Source organism: Mesoplodon densirostris, chromosome 18 (assembly GCF_025265405.1).
Source record: "Mesoplodon densirostris isolate mMesDen1 chromosome 18, mMesDen1 primary haplotype, whole genome shotgun sequence".
Taxonomy (NCBI): domain Eukaryota; kingdom Metazoa; phylum Chordata; class Mammalia; order Artiodactyla; family Ziphiidae; genus Mesoplodon; species Mesoplodon densirostris.
Window position 1 is genome coordinate 19,477,194 of NC_082678.1, and position 16,670 is coordinate 19,493,863.

Below are 16,670 nucleotides of genomic sequence, written 5' to 3' on the forward strand. Positions count from 1 at the left end.
CCCCTAGCTGTGGGCCCCCAAAAATCACTTCCCGTTCAGGTGGCTGCCTGCACTGAAGGTCCTTTGAAGGGGACTGCAGGGTCACAGAAAGACAAGGACTTCTGGGGCTCTCGGTCACCAGGGCTCGCAGTATGTAATGAGCCAACAGTCCCTCGAGGCTGGCTGCAAACCCCCCCAGAAGAAAACGTGGGGAGAAACTGAAGAACACGGGTGCTTTCCCATCCCGTGCAGCCTCCTCTAGGTCTTAACTCACTTCAGCTACTAAACTGTTTCATTCCTCCACTAGTGCCCCCTCCTTCGTCCTTCCAGTCTGCTGCCCTCCATGGCCACGGACCACCTACTTCAAACCGTGGCCACCCCAGGCTCCTGAACCCCTCACCTCACTGTACGTTTCCCCTTATCACTCATCGCCTAACGTGCTCTACACTTGTTATCTTGTTTTTTTTTGTTTGTTTGTTTGTTTGGTTTTTTTGCGGTACACGGGCCTCTCACTGTTGCGGCCTCTCCCGTTGCGGAGCACAGGCTCCAGACGCGCAGGCTCAGCGGCCATGGCTCACGGGCCCAGCCACTCCATGGCATGTGGGATCTTCCCGGACCAGGGCACGAACCCGTGTCCCCTGCATCGGCAGGCGGACTCTCAACCACTGCGCCACCAGGGAAGCCCTACACTTGTTATCTTCACTACTGATTGTCCATCTCCCTGGAGAAGAGAGGTAAGTCTGCGAGGGCGGGGATCTCTGCTCCGTGCAGTGCAGCAGAACCCCAAGCACCGAAGAACAGGGCCTGCTGCTGCTTATCTAGGGGATGGCGCCCCTTAGGGGTGGTTCCAGGTGTTCCCTCCCCCCTCTTTTTTGTGCAGCTTTCGGATTCCTACCAGCTTGAGGGGGCTGGAAATGCTCAGTCCTAAATCCCTTCCTAGCCTGGGGCACCTGCCTGTGAGAGCCCCGAGGAGCCGTCCGTAGAAGCACCAGCTGGTGGATCCCAGGTGAGTCCCACACACCTGAGCAAGGTGCGGGCGCCCCTGAAGGCTGAGGCAGGCGCTGGCCTCCTATTTGCTGCCGAGGACAAAGCCAGGCGAGATTAACACCTAACTGCACGGTTTATCGCTGACTCTGTTCAACTATCTTAGACAAATTCTAAATTCCAAACTGATTTCCCGTTATCTCCTGAAACATTCGTGAGATTCTCTTCTGTGGTTAGGTGGGACTTTCTCAGGGAACAAACGTCGATGGTAACATTAAGAAAGGTACAACAGCGGAGGCAAAGCAGCTGGGTAAGAGACACACGAGCACCACGGTGAGACACCCCACAGCCCAACTGGAGGTCTTCACTTCTCAGTGATTGGGGTTGGAGAACCGCTCCATCAAAGCGAGCCCCTGAGACCTCTGGGCCTCCTTTCCTGGCTCCGGGCACCTGTTAGGACTCCCTCACCACAGACGTCTTCCCCCACACTGATGGAGAGAGCTCGGGCTTCCTGGGTAGACTCCCCCAGCTCTGCCCCCAGCCCCCCGGGGGTGGCCTCTTACCTCATGAAGCCCAGGAACACCAGCAGGACCAGGCTGACAAGCCACCCAGCCGTGGCAAAGGCCTTGGGCATGGTGAGCGCACCAGTGCCCACGATGAGGTTAAACATATACACCAGTCCGACCTGGAAGCAAGAGAGGTGACATTCGAGCCCAGAAATTAATGAGCCTCACCCCCGAACGGCTCCCAAGGGTGACCCTGGGCAACGGCAAAACCGTGGAGGCCAGGAGGCCAGGCCTTAGCCAGGCGAGCGGGTAAGCAGGGAGGGCTCCACCCAGGTTCCAGGGAGGCGGGATCTGCAGCCGGCTGCTGGGAGCCAAACGTGAACACCTGGAAGACTGAGGCCCCGGCTTCCATCAGTCTTTTCAAAATGTCTCTGGTGATGGGTTTGATTCTCCACTTCGGTTGCCATCAGCCCCATCACCGCATCAGTGCATACTGTTCAGAGCCGTGTCTCAGATGACAGCTCTGTGCTCAACCGGACTGCAGGTTTCCTGAGGATGGGCCAGCACATCTGGGGTACCCGGCACACGGATCAACCCATAGTGCTGACCCCCCCAAAAAACTCCCACTTTTTCAAGGCCACTGAGCACGTGACCCAACCCTCCTCTCCGCCCATTCCTGCCAATGCCCTTTGGGACGTCGACGTTCACGCTGCTTCCCTTTTCCTGCCCTCTTCCCCGTACTAACTTCAGGGATTAAAAGAAAAAAAAGATAATTCACGTGCCATAAAATTCACCCTTTTAAAGTACACAGCCTTTCAGTATATTCACAAGTTCTGCAACCAGCATCACCATCTAATTCCATTTCATTACCCCACAGAGAAACCCCCTACTCACCAGCAGCCCCTCCCCCTCTCCCCTGGCAACCAGCCTCCCAGTGGAATTGCTGGGTCACTGACATCAGGTTTTTTTTTTTTTTTTTTTTTTGTCATACGCGGGCCTGTCTCTGCTGTGGCCTCTCCCGCTGCAGAGCACAGGCTCCGGACGCGAAGGCTCAGCGGCCATGGCTCACGGGCCCAGCTGCTCTGCGGCATGTGGGATCTTCCCGGACCGGGGCACGAACCCGTATCCCCTGAATCGGCAGGCGGACTCCCAACCACTGAGCCACCAGGAAGCCCCTGACTTAACTCACACCAACTTGACTCTAGCTCAGCTAATTACAATTATTCCCTTCTCGGGCTCTCGATCATGAAATCCCTTTCTCTGACCTGAAGCCCCTGCCGCCTACAACCCTGTGCACTCCCACCGACCCGCCTTTGTCCTCATCATGATGTCCAGTTCCCCCAAACCCTCCCTACCCTGGCCACCACCTCCACGGTGGCCGTTGCCCAAAGCTCACACTGCCCCGAGCTCCCCACACCTTCCCCGTTCTAACCTCTCTGGTCCCCAGCCTCAGAGACGACCTGGCACCCGCTTCCTCGACTCCCTAATAGGAAGCTGCTAAAGGCTCCTGGAATTTTAAAAAAATTCTAACCATGAGTCCCCTAACAGATGGTCTCTTCACCTGCGGGCCGGCAGCAACAGATTTTCTTTACTCCTCCCTGTGGACTTGCGAGTATTTCCCACGCACGTAAAGGCTCCAAACCTCAATCTCCAAGTCCCAGACTCACGGCTCCCATCTCTCCCAGATGAAGGCTGCACCTCCAATGCTACGGAGGGGACGGAGACCATCTGACACGCGCTCCCCAAGCCTCGCTCCTTCCAAGCTCAGAAGTCAGTATCGGCATCCCCTCTGCCCCCCTCCCCATGTCTGGGGGAGCACGGGTGCTTCCTCTTCCTTGACAGGCTCAGCCCTGCACCTGAGCTGGGCTCGGCTCTTTCTGGAATCCTCTCCTCCTCCTAGCTCTCTTCCCCTCTGACTGCGAACGCTCTCGACACCTTTAAAACGTTGCCCTCTCACTTTCCCTCAACCCGACTCCTTGAAGGAGCAACCTATATCCTCTGCCTTCATTTCCAGCTTCCTGTAGTTTGTGGTTTCCATCCCCAGAACTCTTTTGAAACTGCATTCTTAAAAATCACCAATGACCTCCTATTTGCCAAATCCAACGGCTTTCTTAGACTTAATCTTTCTTGCACTTCTGATGTTAGCGGTCTCTTTTTCTCTCTACGTTTCTTTTCCTCAGCAACATCATTCAATCCCAAGGCTTTAACCATCATGGCGGACTGTATTTCTCTTAGTGCAAGCCTTTCTGCAGACCTCAAATCCAGCTGCCTGCTGGTCACCTCCACCTGGACACCCCAGCGTGGCCTCTGCTCCCCACTTCCCCTCCATATCCCAGTGCTAGTGGTTTTATTTCTGAAGAGTCTTTTGTGGGTGCCTCTGGCTCCTATTCCATTTACAATTCAAGTGAACCATTTCTGGCCTGGCCTATGACAGTAGGTTCCTAACTGGTCTCCCTGTACTCCACTAAATTGGCTAACTTACAGTTTGCTTTACCACTTGTTTCTGGTCATGAGAAGACAAACACCAGAAACACCTATCCATCGCTTGTTTTCACTTTCCCTTTCTGAGAAATACACACTTTTCTGTATTTAAATTTTTTTCCAAGATAACCGCGTGCCACATTCTGAATCAGAAACACACAAATTAGGGCCCATTCTCAGACCAGCCTCAGCCAGATCTAAAAAACAAGACGAAACAGAGATAGGGAAGCATCAGCTACCATTCTGGGGCCCTTGACAGGGAGGGACAGGATTCCAGGCAGGTGCTGACTGGCCGTGTGAGTGCTGGACAAACGGGAGGGCGTCCTGTAGAGAGGAAACAGCTCTGCCCAGGGCCCATGTACACTTGACACAGGGCACCAAGCCCTTGTGCCTCCCACCCAGCCCCTCAACTCCCGCCCACCATGAGGGGCCCATTCAAACGTTTGTCCCACCATAAAGCCCTTCCCAGTCTCCCACACCCATCTTGCTCCCTCTCTCAAAGCCCTGGAGCAAGAACACTTCTTACGCCCTAGTTTGGGTTTTTGATGTTGATGTGTTTATCTTTTCCCCACTATTAAATCTGAGGCTCTGCATTTCTCGGGGTGCCTGGCACACGGCCTCCATATGGGGGTCCTCAACGGCTCTGGCTCAGGTCCTCTCTGCCGTGAACCTGACAGTCTTCGTCCCCTTTTAAACGTCACGGTCTCACTCTGATCCCCCAGGCAGATCCCAGAAGGATTAAGACAAGTTTGAATCGTCTTCCTCTAGCTCCTGATTGGATCACAAAACCATGATGTGGTTGCCCTGCCAGGAGTCTTGGCCCAGGGTGATGTTATGAGAATAAATGTGAGGGTGACAGCTGGCCTTCTGAATTGACTTTTCACAAATGGGAACGTCTACAAACTTTGACTTTTGTTGGGTTTAACTTCAAGCACCGGCGCTCTGAGGCGGGTACATCCAGGTGTGGGCTCGTTTGCTCACTTACTCCACAGTTACCGAGAGCCTTCCACGGTCCTGGCCCTGTGCTCGGAGCCCAGAGAATGACAGTGAGCAAGACGGACAGGAGGACACAGACAAGAAAACAAACGATGATTACCGCCTCAGAAAAGCGTTTTGAAGGAAAGAAGGGGCTCCGCGACAAAGAACAGTGGGTCAGCCCTTCAAGTAGAGGACGGCCTCGTGGTGACATTCAAGCCGGGACCTGAAGGCCGAGCAGGAACCACCCAGGCAAAGGGCCAGGGAAGACACTGGCAGGTAGGAAGGCCTAAGGTGGGAGAGGGAGAGGGGTGTTTCAGGGACTCTGAGGCCAGCATGGCTGCAGGCAGACTCCCGGGCCCTGGCGCACGGGACAGGGAGTTCAACGTCACAGGCAGGGTTGTAAGCAGGACGCTAAGAGACCAGGCCCTGGTCAATGATCTAACGTCTGATCTCCCGGCAGCTTTGTTCTCTGCGTATTGCTTTTATAAGCTCTAACACTTTGAAGGGCAGAACCTTATTTCTTTACGGAAAACAGCCCTGGTGGGCTTCCCTGGTGGTGCAGTGGTTGAGAGTCCGCCTGCCAATGCAGGGGACACGGGTTCGTGCCCTGGTCCGGGAAGATCCCACATGCCGCGGAGCAACTGGGCCCGTGAGCCACAGCTCTTGAGCCTGCGCGTCCGGAGCCTGTGCTCCGCAACATGAGAGGCTGCGACAACGAGAGGCCCGCGCACCGTGATGAAGAGTGGCCCCCACTCGCCACAACTAGAGAAAGCCCTCGCGCAGAAACGAAGACCCAACACAGCAAAAATAAATTAATAAACATATAAATTTAAAAAAAAAAGAGAGAGAAAGCAAAGAGGCCTAAGAAAGTGATGGTTCTCAGCCAAAAGTTTTATGGGGATGGGACTTGCCTGGCGGTCCAGTGGTTAGGACTCTGCGCTTTCACTGCAGGGGGCACAGGTTCGATCCCCGGTCGGGGAACTAAGTTCCCGCAAGCCGCGGGGCGCGGCCAAAAAAAAAAAAGTTTTATGGGGAAATTAAGTAGTACAAGAAGCATTTGTGAATTCAGGGATGCCTGAAGGTCTTGGGATGTAAAAGTCAAGGGTCTACTGTCAAGCAGTGTTTCTCAGCCTGAGTGCTGCTGACATTTGGGGCCAGATCACTCTTTGTTGTGGGCCTGTTCTGTGGATTGTAGGACGTTTAGCAGCATCCCTGGCCTGTACCCACTAGATTCCAGTACCCCCCACCTTGACCTTGTGTTGCGATGGTCACAACGTCTACCAGACATTGCCAAATGTCCCCTGGGAGGCAAGACTGCCACCAGCTGAGAACCACCGCTGATAAAGATGCAGTGAAATAAACACACTCCCAATGGAAACTTCAAATAAACCTCAGTGAAACAGACCCTTTACAAACTTGACAAGGAAGTTAATTAGGGGTCAACTATTGGCAGTTAGGAGCAGAAATGAGTCATCACACTTGTCTTGGGTTGTTGCTCTTTTTTAGTTCTGAGGCAAGCACTCCGGGCCTGCTGGTGCTGCAGGGAATCCCACAGGGAAACATACGGCTTCTCCACCTTCCTGGCCAGAGTGAAACCCTCCTTACTTCCAGTAGCGGGGATCAGTAGGGACCAATCCCAAGGAGGAGAGCACGACGCAGGAAGCAGACCTAAGCTGAGCCACAGGCCGGGTGGAAGGCAGTTGTGAAGCAGATGGAAACGGGGGAGTGAATTGGTCTTCTGCTTGTTAGGTGACAGTTCTGTGGGGACAGCCTCCAGGGAGGCATGACCAAAAGTGGTGAAATAGAGCCCTGCTGTGGTCTCAATAAAGAAGGCTATGCAAACCGAGCTTCCTCCTGTTCTGGATTCTTCCTTTGTGGCTGAAGTGGAGAAGGCACAGTCCCTGTCCCTTGGGGGTGGCTGACCCGCTCCCCTGCGCTCGAGGGGGTTCAGTGCAGCATTCCCGCGGCCTCACCCACAGGTGTGCATGAGGCAGGGGTCACGGGCATCTTTCAACGGCTTCCCCAACGACAGCTGTCAAAGGAAACAGAAGGTGGCAGAGATGCGGAAGCAACAACTAGGGTTTCAGGCCAGGAGACAAGCCCTCTTTCCTTCGAAAGCACCCGCATCGATCTTCCGCGAGACCGGCCGGCGGAAGGCAGCATCAGCAGTTATCCTTACGTAGGCAGTGACCCTCTTCCTCTATTTTGATCACACGATCCCTTCAGTCCCGAGCCACTCGTGGTCCCCATAAATGGGGAAACAGACACGCCTGTTCTGAGATCACTTATTGGGGGGATGCATGGGCCTAAACCATGCTCCTGCATCCAGCACTATCCTTGAGAGGGTTTGTCATCCGAGTCCCCTGTGAGGCTCGTCTGCCCATTACACACAGTTTATGCAGAAGAATGCAGGCTAAGGCAAACACCCCTGACACCCAGGAGGGGCAAGAACTCACAACAGGGCACTGCAGAGGTAGGGAGAGGCTTGGTGCTGGGAATGACCGGGTCATGGGCTGATGCACCGCTCAGGGTCACGGTCTCCCAAGGCAGGCGGAGCAGGTCCCCCCCACGTCGTGCTGAGCAGAATCTGCGGTGAAGTCCATTCCGCAGCCTCTCTGGGCTCAGTGGGTGGTGCACCCCACACCCTTCTCCTGGTCTCACAGGGGATCAAGAACCATTCTCGCAGGATGGCAGAGTTAAGGAAGCCTCAGGCAGAAGGTGTGTTCTCGGCTCAAACTGAGACCACTAATCCTGGTTAACGCCACCTCATCCTCAGCACCATCCACCTTCCCCCGCCTCTCTCTTCACCGGCAGGATAAGAGAATATGAGCAGCTGTTTATCGCCAGTGCCCAGAGTCGGCCCTTGAACACATGCCTCAGACAAAACACATAGGAAATGGAGGAAAAAATTTAAAAAAAAGAAGAACCCACTGAGACTTTTAGGTCTCACTGCTCCATTTCCTGTGGGCACATGCTGACATGTAAAATGATTACTGAACAGCTGGAGGCACGAGACAAGTGGGCAAATCAAAGGTTTTCCTTCCCAACACTCAGCTACAGAAATAACTCATTTCCTCGCCTCTAAGCTTACAGATGTTGTAAGTTGACGCAAGAACCGTGGTGACTTTCATGGACAGTGTGGACATGTCGTTGCTGATACCAAGAGGAGGCTGTGAGCTGTTACGCAATTCCACTAATGAGAGGGGCATGACCTGATTCATTCCAAGGTTCACAAAAGACTGCCCCGGGGCTACCCTGGTGGCGCAGTGGTTAAGAATCCGTCTACTAATGCAGGGGACACGGGGGGTTCGAGCCCTGGTCCGGGAGGATCCCACATGCTGCCGAGCAACTAAGCCCGTGCACCACAACTACTGAGCCTGTGCTCTAGAGCCCTCAAGCCACAACTACTGAAGCTCATGCGCCTGAAGCCCGTGCTCTGCAACAAGAGAAGCCACCGCAGTGAGAAGCCCGTGCACCGCAACGAAGAGTAGCTCCCGCTCACCACCACTAGAGAAAGCCCGTGAACAGCAACGAAGACCCAACGCAGCCAAAAATAAATACATTTATTAAAAAAAAAAAAAAGACTTCCCTGATAAATTATTGAGGTGTAAGAGGCTCCCTTGGAGACACACACAAATGGCACAGACCCAGCAGGAGGACCCTAGTGTGAGGGGTTTTGTCAGCTGTTCTCAGAGGTGCTTCTTTATGCATCACACCACAGCTCTAGAGTCTATGAAGCTGGCAGAAACAGAGCATGGATCCCCAGACAAGTGCAGAGCAGGGCAGCTGTTGAAGGTTAAGTACTTTCTAGAAAGAGGGCTCTTGCTACTTAAGGCAGTGCTGCCTTTCTCTGGGATACTTGGTAGCAACATGAATCAAACATTTGATTATTTCAGTCCTCTAGCTACTCATCCAAGCAAGAGGATTCCGTGATGTAACCATGACCAATCTTATATTACACAAAGAAGATAAACTGAGTGTACGTGAGAGGGGTGGGGGTAAAGCAGACCCAAGACAGTGAGAAATCAATCATTCTAGTTGTCCTAGTTACAGACTCCACCCAACGGCAATTGAAGGTCTCCGTATGCTTTCTCCGCCTCTTACGCCATCCAAGACTATAAAAGTTGTGCAACTTAAAAATTCAGCTGAGAACCGAAGTGGTTTCAAACTGCTGAGGGGAGCAGAACCCAGAGTCAACAGCCGACAGCCTTCATCCATCTGAACTGGCCTCAGTTTGCACGTGCTAGCAGCCCTGAGACAAAAATAACGAGCGAGCAAGTCCGGTTTCCTTTCTTGACCACACTCTGATCAACAGGTGAAGAGTGAACAAACCTGACTCTCATCATACATTCACTGTGGTTGCTGCTGAATGGGGTTCCCAGATCGCGGCTATGAAAGCCGCTGGACTCACAAGTACAGTCCACAGGAAGCAGTGTGCTTCTCCAGAAGCCAAGGGCACTGATGTGGGCAAAACAGCTCCAAAAGTAAAACTCACATAGGGAGAATAGAGCTCCCCGGTCTCTGTGATTTCACCCGCCATTTCCAAAAGCGAGGAAGGGTCCGTCGGCTGCCAAGGTTCCTTCCGTGCGGGGGCGGCGGCGGCTGCGGCTCCCTAGGAAAAGAACAGACTTCAGCTTTCTGATGGATCTAGACGCGGGCGGAGGGATGTCTACAGAGCCACTCCCTCCCTGTCCTTTAATCACAGCCACTTATGGCCTTATCTGTCAAAAGAGAGCCCGGAGGGAAGGACCTCCCTGTATGATGACACCTGGGTGGTTTCTTCTAACTTTTTCCTGTCTGTGCAGGGCATGTATTCATTGCCGCTCAGACTCCAAGTGATTTAAGGGCCTCAGACGCCACAAAGAGTCACCCACCACAAGGGTCCCCTTTACACACTCTGGTTATCCCCCATTTAATGCCAAGAACAGCGAGCTCACTACCACACAGGGAAGCCAAGTAACTGCCTCCTCCGCCTAGAGCAAGGGGCTGGGGGCTTTCCTAGGTCGCCCCCCAACCCAACTCCTTGCCCCAGAGTCTCTCCTTTTTAACGGGGCCTCCACGTCTCCCAACCTGCCATAGGGCTCTCCACCCTCCAGCCTCCCCCTCTTCCCAAGAGGCCCTCTCCGAGCCTCTCCCCCATTTCTTCCTCCCTCTTGGAGGAGCCCCGAGTCTCGCACGACCCCATTCCATCCCACCCTCCCGCTTCGACACCTGCAGCGAAGCTTGCTCCCGCTGCCGCGGCCGCTGTCAACGACCCGGGGCTGCTGCCGGCGCCAGCTGTCCCGCACCAGCGCCGGCAGCACGCATGCGCTCGCGCCGGGTGCGCGCCTCGGGCGGGGCGCACGGCGCTGATTGGGCGCCTCGCGGAGGCGGGACCGGGATTGGGCCCCGGCGGCTGCCGTCTGCGTGGCGGAAGTTGGGGGGGTGCGCTCCCACGCGCATGCGGGAGGGGCGACCGTCTGCCAGGTGGGAAAGCGGGGCTGGTTGGAAGGGGTGGATCACACCTGCTGGGGACACGTTCGTCGGCGAGGAGTGGGTGTGAAGTTGGCCGTCGCGGGACCCCAGTGGTTGTGGGGGTTCGAGAAGAGTAGCCTGTAACTACTCACAAAGAGGAGGGGATTGAGGCCTTAAGCCTGCCTCACCCAAGAGTGGCCAGGGAGGCCCCGATGGCTTGGGGGGCAGGAAGAGGGAGGACCCGAGCCCAGCGGGGTGGTCGCTGGGAAAAGGGGTTGGAAATAGGTTTAAGACAGGGCTGAGAAGTAACCGTGGGGCGGAGTCTCAGAACTGGGGCGAGTGATGGGAGTTTTGGTGATGAGTCTTGGTGCTTGAGTGTAGGGCATCGAGGTTCCGGGTGATGGGGCTGAAGGGACTGGCAGAAAAGGCAGCCCATATTTAGTCCCTTGAGATGCGAGCCCAGGATTGTTTAATCATCTTTCACCAGCTGGGTTCCCTTTCTTGCAAAGGGTTTAAAGTCCGTGTTCTCTGAAGTGTTTGGAAAGGAAGAAGGACAGAGGCTCTTCTGACAACTTAGCCCCAGGAGGCATTTAGCGAACTGAGAGCCGGGGCTCCCACCCTAAGTGGGAGGAAACTCAGGTGCTGAAATCTTTGCCCTCCCACCCGCAGGTTGCTACCATGAGGTTAAATCAGAACATCTTGCTGCTGGGAAAGAAGGTGGTGCTGGTACCCTACACCCCAGAGCATGTGCCTAGGTAACCATTCCCCTGACATGGGGTGCAAGCCAGCTCTCCAAGGTGCAGCGAGGAGGGTGAGCCTGTCTTAACCCAAATCTCAGAGGCTGTTTTCTCTGAGAAGGAGAAACATTGGTGTGAGAAGTAATTGCTTACAGGAAAAAGTGAAAACTGAAACAGAGGGCTATGACCTCCCTAGAAGAACTCATCCATCCCCCTGTTTCTCCCTTCCATCCCCTCAGCTTCCTTTTTGGCCTTTCAGCCAGGAATTCTTTTATGTAAACTACGTGTGTGCAAGAAAAAAAAGATACTGTCTTCTAATTATAAATGAGTGCCATTCCTCTGGTGCCAGTAAATAGGCTCAGTTTTTGGAAGCTAAATGTTAGCTTGTCATAAAACTGAGCAGGTGGGTTGTTGTGGGCCCACCTACTGCTTGGAAAGGCCAGGACTGAGTCACAGGGTGGGACTGTTGTGGGCCAGGTGACAGGGATGCTGGTGCTGTAGGCGTGTATTCTCTACTTGTGGTTTTCCTTTTGGGGGTTCCTGGTGCCTGGCCTTTGTGGAGATCTGTCCAGCCTTCTTTGCTGAGTTTGGCTTGCCATGACTTCCACTCGGGAATTTGAGGAATGTTTAGCTTCAGGCTGCTCCCCCGCACTGACCCCTGAGACAGGAGAGGAGGCTGGATGGATAGAACTGCCTCCTGCTGTTCTCTTTAGGACTAGCCTGCCCCTAGTTCTTGGGCCTGTGGCCTTCTGCCATAGGAACCATTATAACTCTTTCTTGGGGGTCCTTCTCTATCCCTCTGTTAGCCCTGGGGGGGGGTTCTCCTCTCAACCATCCATTTCTTCATCTCATAAAGCGTCAGACTTAGGCTTCTGAATTTGTCCTGCCTGCCAAAGGCCGACCCTCCGTCCCTGCAGGTACCACGAGTGGATGAAATCAGAGGAGCTGCGGCGTTTGACAGCCTCCGAGCCGCTGACCCTGGAGCAGGAGTATGTGATGCAGCACAGCTGGCGGGAAGATGCAGACAGTGAGAAGTGGAGGCCCCTGGCTGTGCCGGTCATGGGAGGGCTGATTCCAGAGGCCTTACCGGCTTCCCACCCTTTCCTGTTCCCAGCTGTAGCCCTGCTGGGGCCACAGAAAGTTTGCAAAAAACACTTCGTGAAAAGCTTGGGAGGTGCCTGAAGCCCTCAGGCTGTGATGCCCCCTGAAGCCCTCAGGCTGTGATGCCCCCTGAAGCAAGTCCCTGTGGCTGACGCTTCTGTCCTCTTCCCCACTCACTGCACCAGGCGTGAAGGGATTTAGAGAAAGGAAATCATGTGGGGCTCTGGCTGTAACTCGAGGCCCTGCCCCTTGTTCCCCTTGCTGCACGCCCCGTGTGGTTCGTGATCTCTGAGAATACAGTTGCTGTTTGCAGAAGGCCATTGTTTCCTGCATGAGGCCGATTTAGGCTTTGTAATCAGCTGAAGGAATTGCTGGCTCCCTTTTTCTGCCAGACTCAGAGACAGTGGTAGTTCTCTGCCGTTCTCTGGCTCAGGTAGGAAGACTGGCCTCCCTGCACTCCTTTGGGGAGTGTAGGCGATAATCCCGTCACCTCCTTCCTCAGAGTGTACCTTCATCGTGCTGGATGCAGAGAAGTGGCAGGCCCAGCCAGGCACCAGCGAAGAAAGCTGCATGGCGGGAGATGTGAACCTCTTCCTCACGGATCTAGGGGACCCCTCCTTGGGGGAGATTGAGGTCATGATTGCAGGTGTGTTCCACCTGGCCCTGCCCTCCATCCCTCTGGTCCTCAGATCCATTGACCCTGAAGCCACCGAGGCTGTGTAGGGCACTCAGAGGGCTCCATGGGCAGCTCCGGCCTTGGTGAGCCTAGCACCTGGCTGGGCAGACTGTCACTTGGCACCCTGTTAGCCCTGTGGCTCACCCCTGGTAGTTCATTTTATTATTATTATTATTTATTTATTTTGTGGTACGCGGGCCTCTCACTGCTGTGGCCTCTCCCGTTGCGGAGCACAGGCTCCGGACGCGCGGGCTCAGCGGCCATGGCTCACGGGCCCAGCCGCTCTGCGGCATGTGGGATCCTCCCGGACCGGGGCACAAACCCGTGTCCCCTGCATCGGCAGGCGGACTCTCAACCACTGCGCCACCAGGGAAGCCCTGGTAGTTCATTTTATTCTCGTCTGATGCTTAGGTGTGAACTTAACCTTTGGTCTTAGGGTCTTCAGACTGCAGTCTGCCCCATCCTTGGGGTGGACTGGGGACCCTCCAAAAATAAACGATCTTCCCTGGAGCATCTCCCCATGCTGTGGGAGAAGCCCCTCCAGTTTCTGTGTCCATCAGGGTCCTCGGCCTCTTTCTAAGGGGCCGTGTGACTGTCCTCGTGAGGCAGCACACTGAGCCGAAGGGGTCAGTTTTGGGGTCAGCTTGCTGGGTGCCTCTAAGCTGTGCGACCCCGGGCAAGTCATTTAACTTCTCTGGGCCTCTGTCTGCTCATCTGCAGAATGGTACCCATATCTGCGAACTTCCTAGGGTTGTGAGGATGACATGGGCCGGGCACGCACTGGCAGTGACTGTTGTCATTCCTCCTAGAGCCCAGCTGCAGGGGCCAGGGCTTGGGCACCGAGGCCGTCCTCATGATGATGTCTTATGGTAAGGAAGGCCGAGCAGGCCTTGTTGGGGAGAAGTGGCCAGGCCCCAGGAGAAGGCGAGGGCGTGTTGGGAGGGAGCCTTCAGGCCTGAGGGTGGGAGCCGCGGTGACAGGAATTTCCATCGCAGGCTGGGACGGGAGGGGCCGAGGGTGCTGGGGAGGTGGGGGAGAGCTGCATCCTGCAGCTCATCCCTCTCTAATCTCTTCTGGGAGGAGTGACCAAGCTAGGTCTGACCAAGTTTGAGGCTAAAATTGGGCAAGGAAATGAACCGAGCATCCAGATGTTCCGAAAGCTTCACTTTGAGCAGGTGAGGATGGTGCCAGCGAGAGGGTGAGGCCTGGGTCTGGGCGGGCCCAGTGGTGCTCGGACTTGGGCCTGTAACTTAGTCGGCCCTGCTCTGTCTGGATCACGTAGGTGGCTGTGAGCAGTGTCTTCCAGGAGGTGACGCTCAGACTGACGATGAGTGAGCCGGAGCGGCAGTGGCTTCTCCAGCAGACCAGCCACGTGGAAGAGAAGCCCTACAGAGCTGGGGCGTCGGAGCCCCGCTGACAGCCGGCCTTGCGGACCAGCCACCCTGTGTGGCTGGGGGTGTGAGACCAGAGCCCTGCAGCAGGCACACAGAGGGGGCCTATGGGGCAGAGCGCTCTGGCCTTGCTCCAGCCTGGGACTCTCCTTTTGGGGCCCTTCAGACTCCGGGCTGGACTTGCCTTGGCCTCCCTCTGGGTGGCCTTGTGGCTGAGCCACTCCAGGGCCAGCCCCTCCTCCTGGCCAAACCTGGACTCAGACTCTTGGAATCTGGGGTGGATGGCATGAATCCACCGGAAGAGGCAGGGTGGAGGTGGAGACGAGGGGGCGCCTGGTGAATGGGCAGGACCTCCCTTTCCCCTGGAGGGCCAGAGGGGCCACTGAGGCTCTGTCTGGGAGTCAAGCGCACTGCACGCAGCTTGCCCTGTTCTCTCATTGGGCCCGTGTGGAGGTGAGCTGCCAGGAGGGCCAGCCTGCGGCATCTGGTCCGGCGTCGTAGGGACAGGGGAGGGTAGCTCAGTCCTCTCATCCAGCAGAAGCAGGTGGGTGTGACCCCGGGAGGTCTGGAAATGAATGAGTTCGGCCCTGAAGGACAGACAGGTGGCTTGGAAAGTGGGCGAGTGTCCTTGCTCCTTTCTCTTTGGAGCCAGTTTTGAGGGTGGAGTTAGTTTTGGATGCAGCTCCATGTGGCTGGAGTACCCACCCTCCTGATGAAGCTTTAGGCCTCCTGCTCAGTTGCAGGGTCTTCCAAAGGGAGCGGAGGCCACTGAGCGGTGTCCTCCTGAGGGCACCTGTGTCCTCGCTCTCCACGCCTCATCCCTTCGCCTCTGGGAGCAGCTGCGCCTGTGAAGGCCACTGGGGGGTGCCAGAGGCACAGGTTCGGATGATTAGGCTGCTTGGCAACCGGGGCTTAACAGGCAGAGCCGGGCCAGGGCTCCCCACCCCAGAGCGAGGGGGACACCCTTTGACTTCTAACCCCGTCTCATGCCCTGTTGTAATCTGGGGTGGCCATCAAGAAAAGTCAGGCATGTTTCAAAACACAATTGGAGAAGAGACTCTTGAGGGCACCTGGGACATTTTCAAGGGGAGGAAATGGTCCCAGGCAAGTTGAGGCACTCACCCAAGGCCCCAGAGCTTTTGATGGCAGAGCCAGAACTGTGGCTGACGACTCCCAGCTCCCAGGCCTCTCACACCAGATGACGCATGTGGAAAACTAGAATCTGAAACATGCCTGAAACTAATACACAAACTTGGCTTGCTGGGGCCCCCAGCCCCTCAGCGACAGTTCCCTCTGAGCCACGTGTTCCTTCCACCTGTCCCCAGCTTAATCAAAGTCAAAAGTCCTTAGGACTTCCCCACCCAACAGGTGAGATAGGGAGGGGCCCCTCCTCAGTCCTGCTAACCTGCAGGGGGCCTCCATCAGGGGCCAAAGGGCACGGGCTGGGGGCAGGCCAGGCTCAGCCTAACTACTGCCAGTGGTGTTGTGATTAGGGTTTTGGAAGGTTTCTCTTAACAATAGTGGGATTCAAACCTTAACAGGTCAGATAGTGATGGCCAGAGAGTGACCTGCCCTTCGCTCAACCCCAGGGGCTCCACGGGTCCCCTCCCTGGTCCGCTGTCTCCCTACTCGGTCTCCTCAGTCCCAGGAACCTGGCTTTTCTGAGTGGTCTCCTGGTTGGGTAGAGAATAGCCCAGGGCCAGCTTCCCTTCCGAGCACCTGCCCAGGAACCTGGCCCTGGCAGGCCACCCTGGCAGATCTCCAGGATGTGGCCTCAGAGGCCAGAGGTATCAGGGACCTGGGTCTCTTATGGAGGAGCAGGGCATTTTGCTCTTGGAGAGTCCCCTCCATGCCACCTGCCACAGGCATATCCCAGGGCTCGGTGGGCCAGGTTTGTTTTCCCCCAGTCCCTCCAGTCAGGTCCACGGCCAGTTGAGAGTATCTGGGACCAGCTCAGGCCACTCCTGGGACTCCTGTACCTTGCTGGCTGTGGGTGGAAAGATGAAAGCCAAAAGCCTTCTCTTTCCAAGTCTGGCTCCATGGTGAATTCACAGTTTGAACGCTCCTGGAATCCGAGGTGCCTTCTTGGCGCCCTCCAAGCATGTGGGTTTAGCTCCCACTTTCCCTGATGAAAGTTGCTCTAGGGCAGCCCCAGTGAGCCAAGCACATGGGGTGGGGGTGGGGGTGGGGGTGGGGGGCCGGCAGGGCCACCCACCGAGCAGCTACAGGTTCAAGGCCCTGGGGATAAAGCCACCCCACCTCCGGCTCTGGGCTCGGGATCACAAGGACCCCTGGGCCATCCCCTCCCTCCAGCGGTTCCCTACCCTCCCTACCCTCTCCGCCAGAGGCCACGCCGGGAACACCCATGGACAGAGCTCCAAAG

General features: G+C 55.8%; 2 protein-coding genes across 6 annotated transcripts in view; one reads left to right on the forward strand and one right to left on the reverse strand.

The window, feature by feature from the left end:
- TMEM104 (transmembrane protein 104) overlaps positions 1–10,233 on the reverse strand; it is a 57,307-nt gene extending 47,074 nt beyond the window's left edge. For both annotated transcript variants that reach the window (XM_060080798.1, XM_060080797.1), the window contains exons 1-3: positions 10,140–10,233; positions 9,424–9,540; positions 1,527–1,648 (exon numbers count right to left, since the gene is read on the reverse strand). In XM_060080798.1, the coding sequence (XP_059936781.1) occupies positions 1,527–1,648; positions 9,424–9,468 (167 nt within the window). In that variant the 5' untranslated portion in view covers positions 9,469–9,540; positions 10,140–10,233. The remainder of the gene's footprint in view (positions 1–1,526; positions 1,649–9,423; positions 9,541–10,139) is intronic.
- A 148-nt stretch (positions 10,234–10,381) lies between these two features.
- Positions 10,382–16,441, forward strand: NAT9 (N-acetyltransferase 9 (putative)). 4 transcript variants are annotated; one of them, XM_060082064.1, is made up of 7 exons: positions 10,382–10,394; positions 11,052–11,137; positions 12,037–12,146; positions 12,723–12,866; positions 13,706–13,765; positions 13,977–14,071; positions 14,179–16,441. In XM_060082064.1, the coding sequence occupies exons 2-7, from the start codon at positions 11,061–11,063 to the stop codon at positions 14,311–14,313; spliced, it is 621 nt and encodes a 206-aa protein (XP_059938047.1). In that variant the 5' UTR covers positions 10,382–10,394; positions 11,052–11,060; the 3' UTR covers positions 14,314–16,441. The 4 variants fall into 4 exon arrangements, with proteins under 4 accessions (XP_059938047.1, XP_059938046.1, XP_059938048.1 ...); XM_060082063.1 differs by lacking the exon at positions 10,382–10,394 and adding an exon at positions 10,425–10,460; XM_060082065.1 differs by lacking the exon at positions 10,382–10,394 and adding an exon at positions 10,426–10,464.
- The last annotated feature ends 229 nt before the right edge of the window (positions 16,442–16,670 follow it).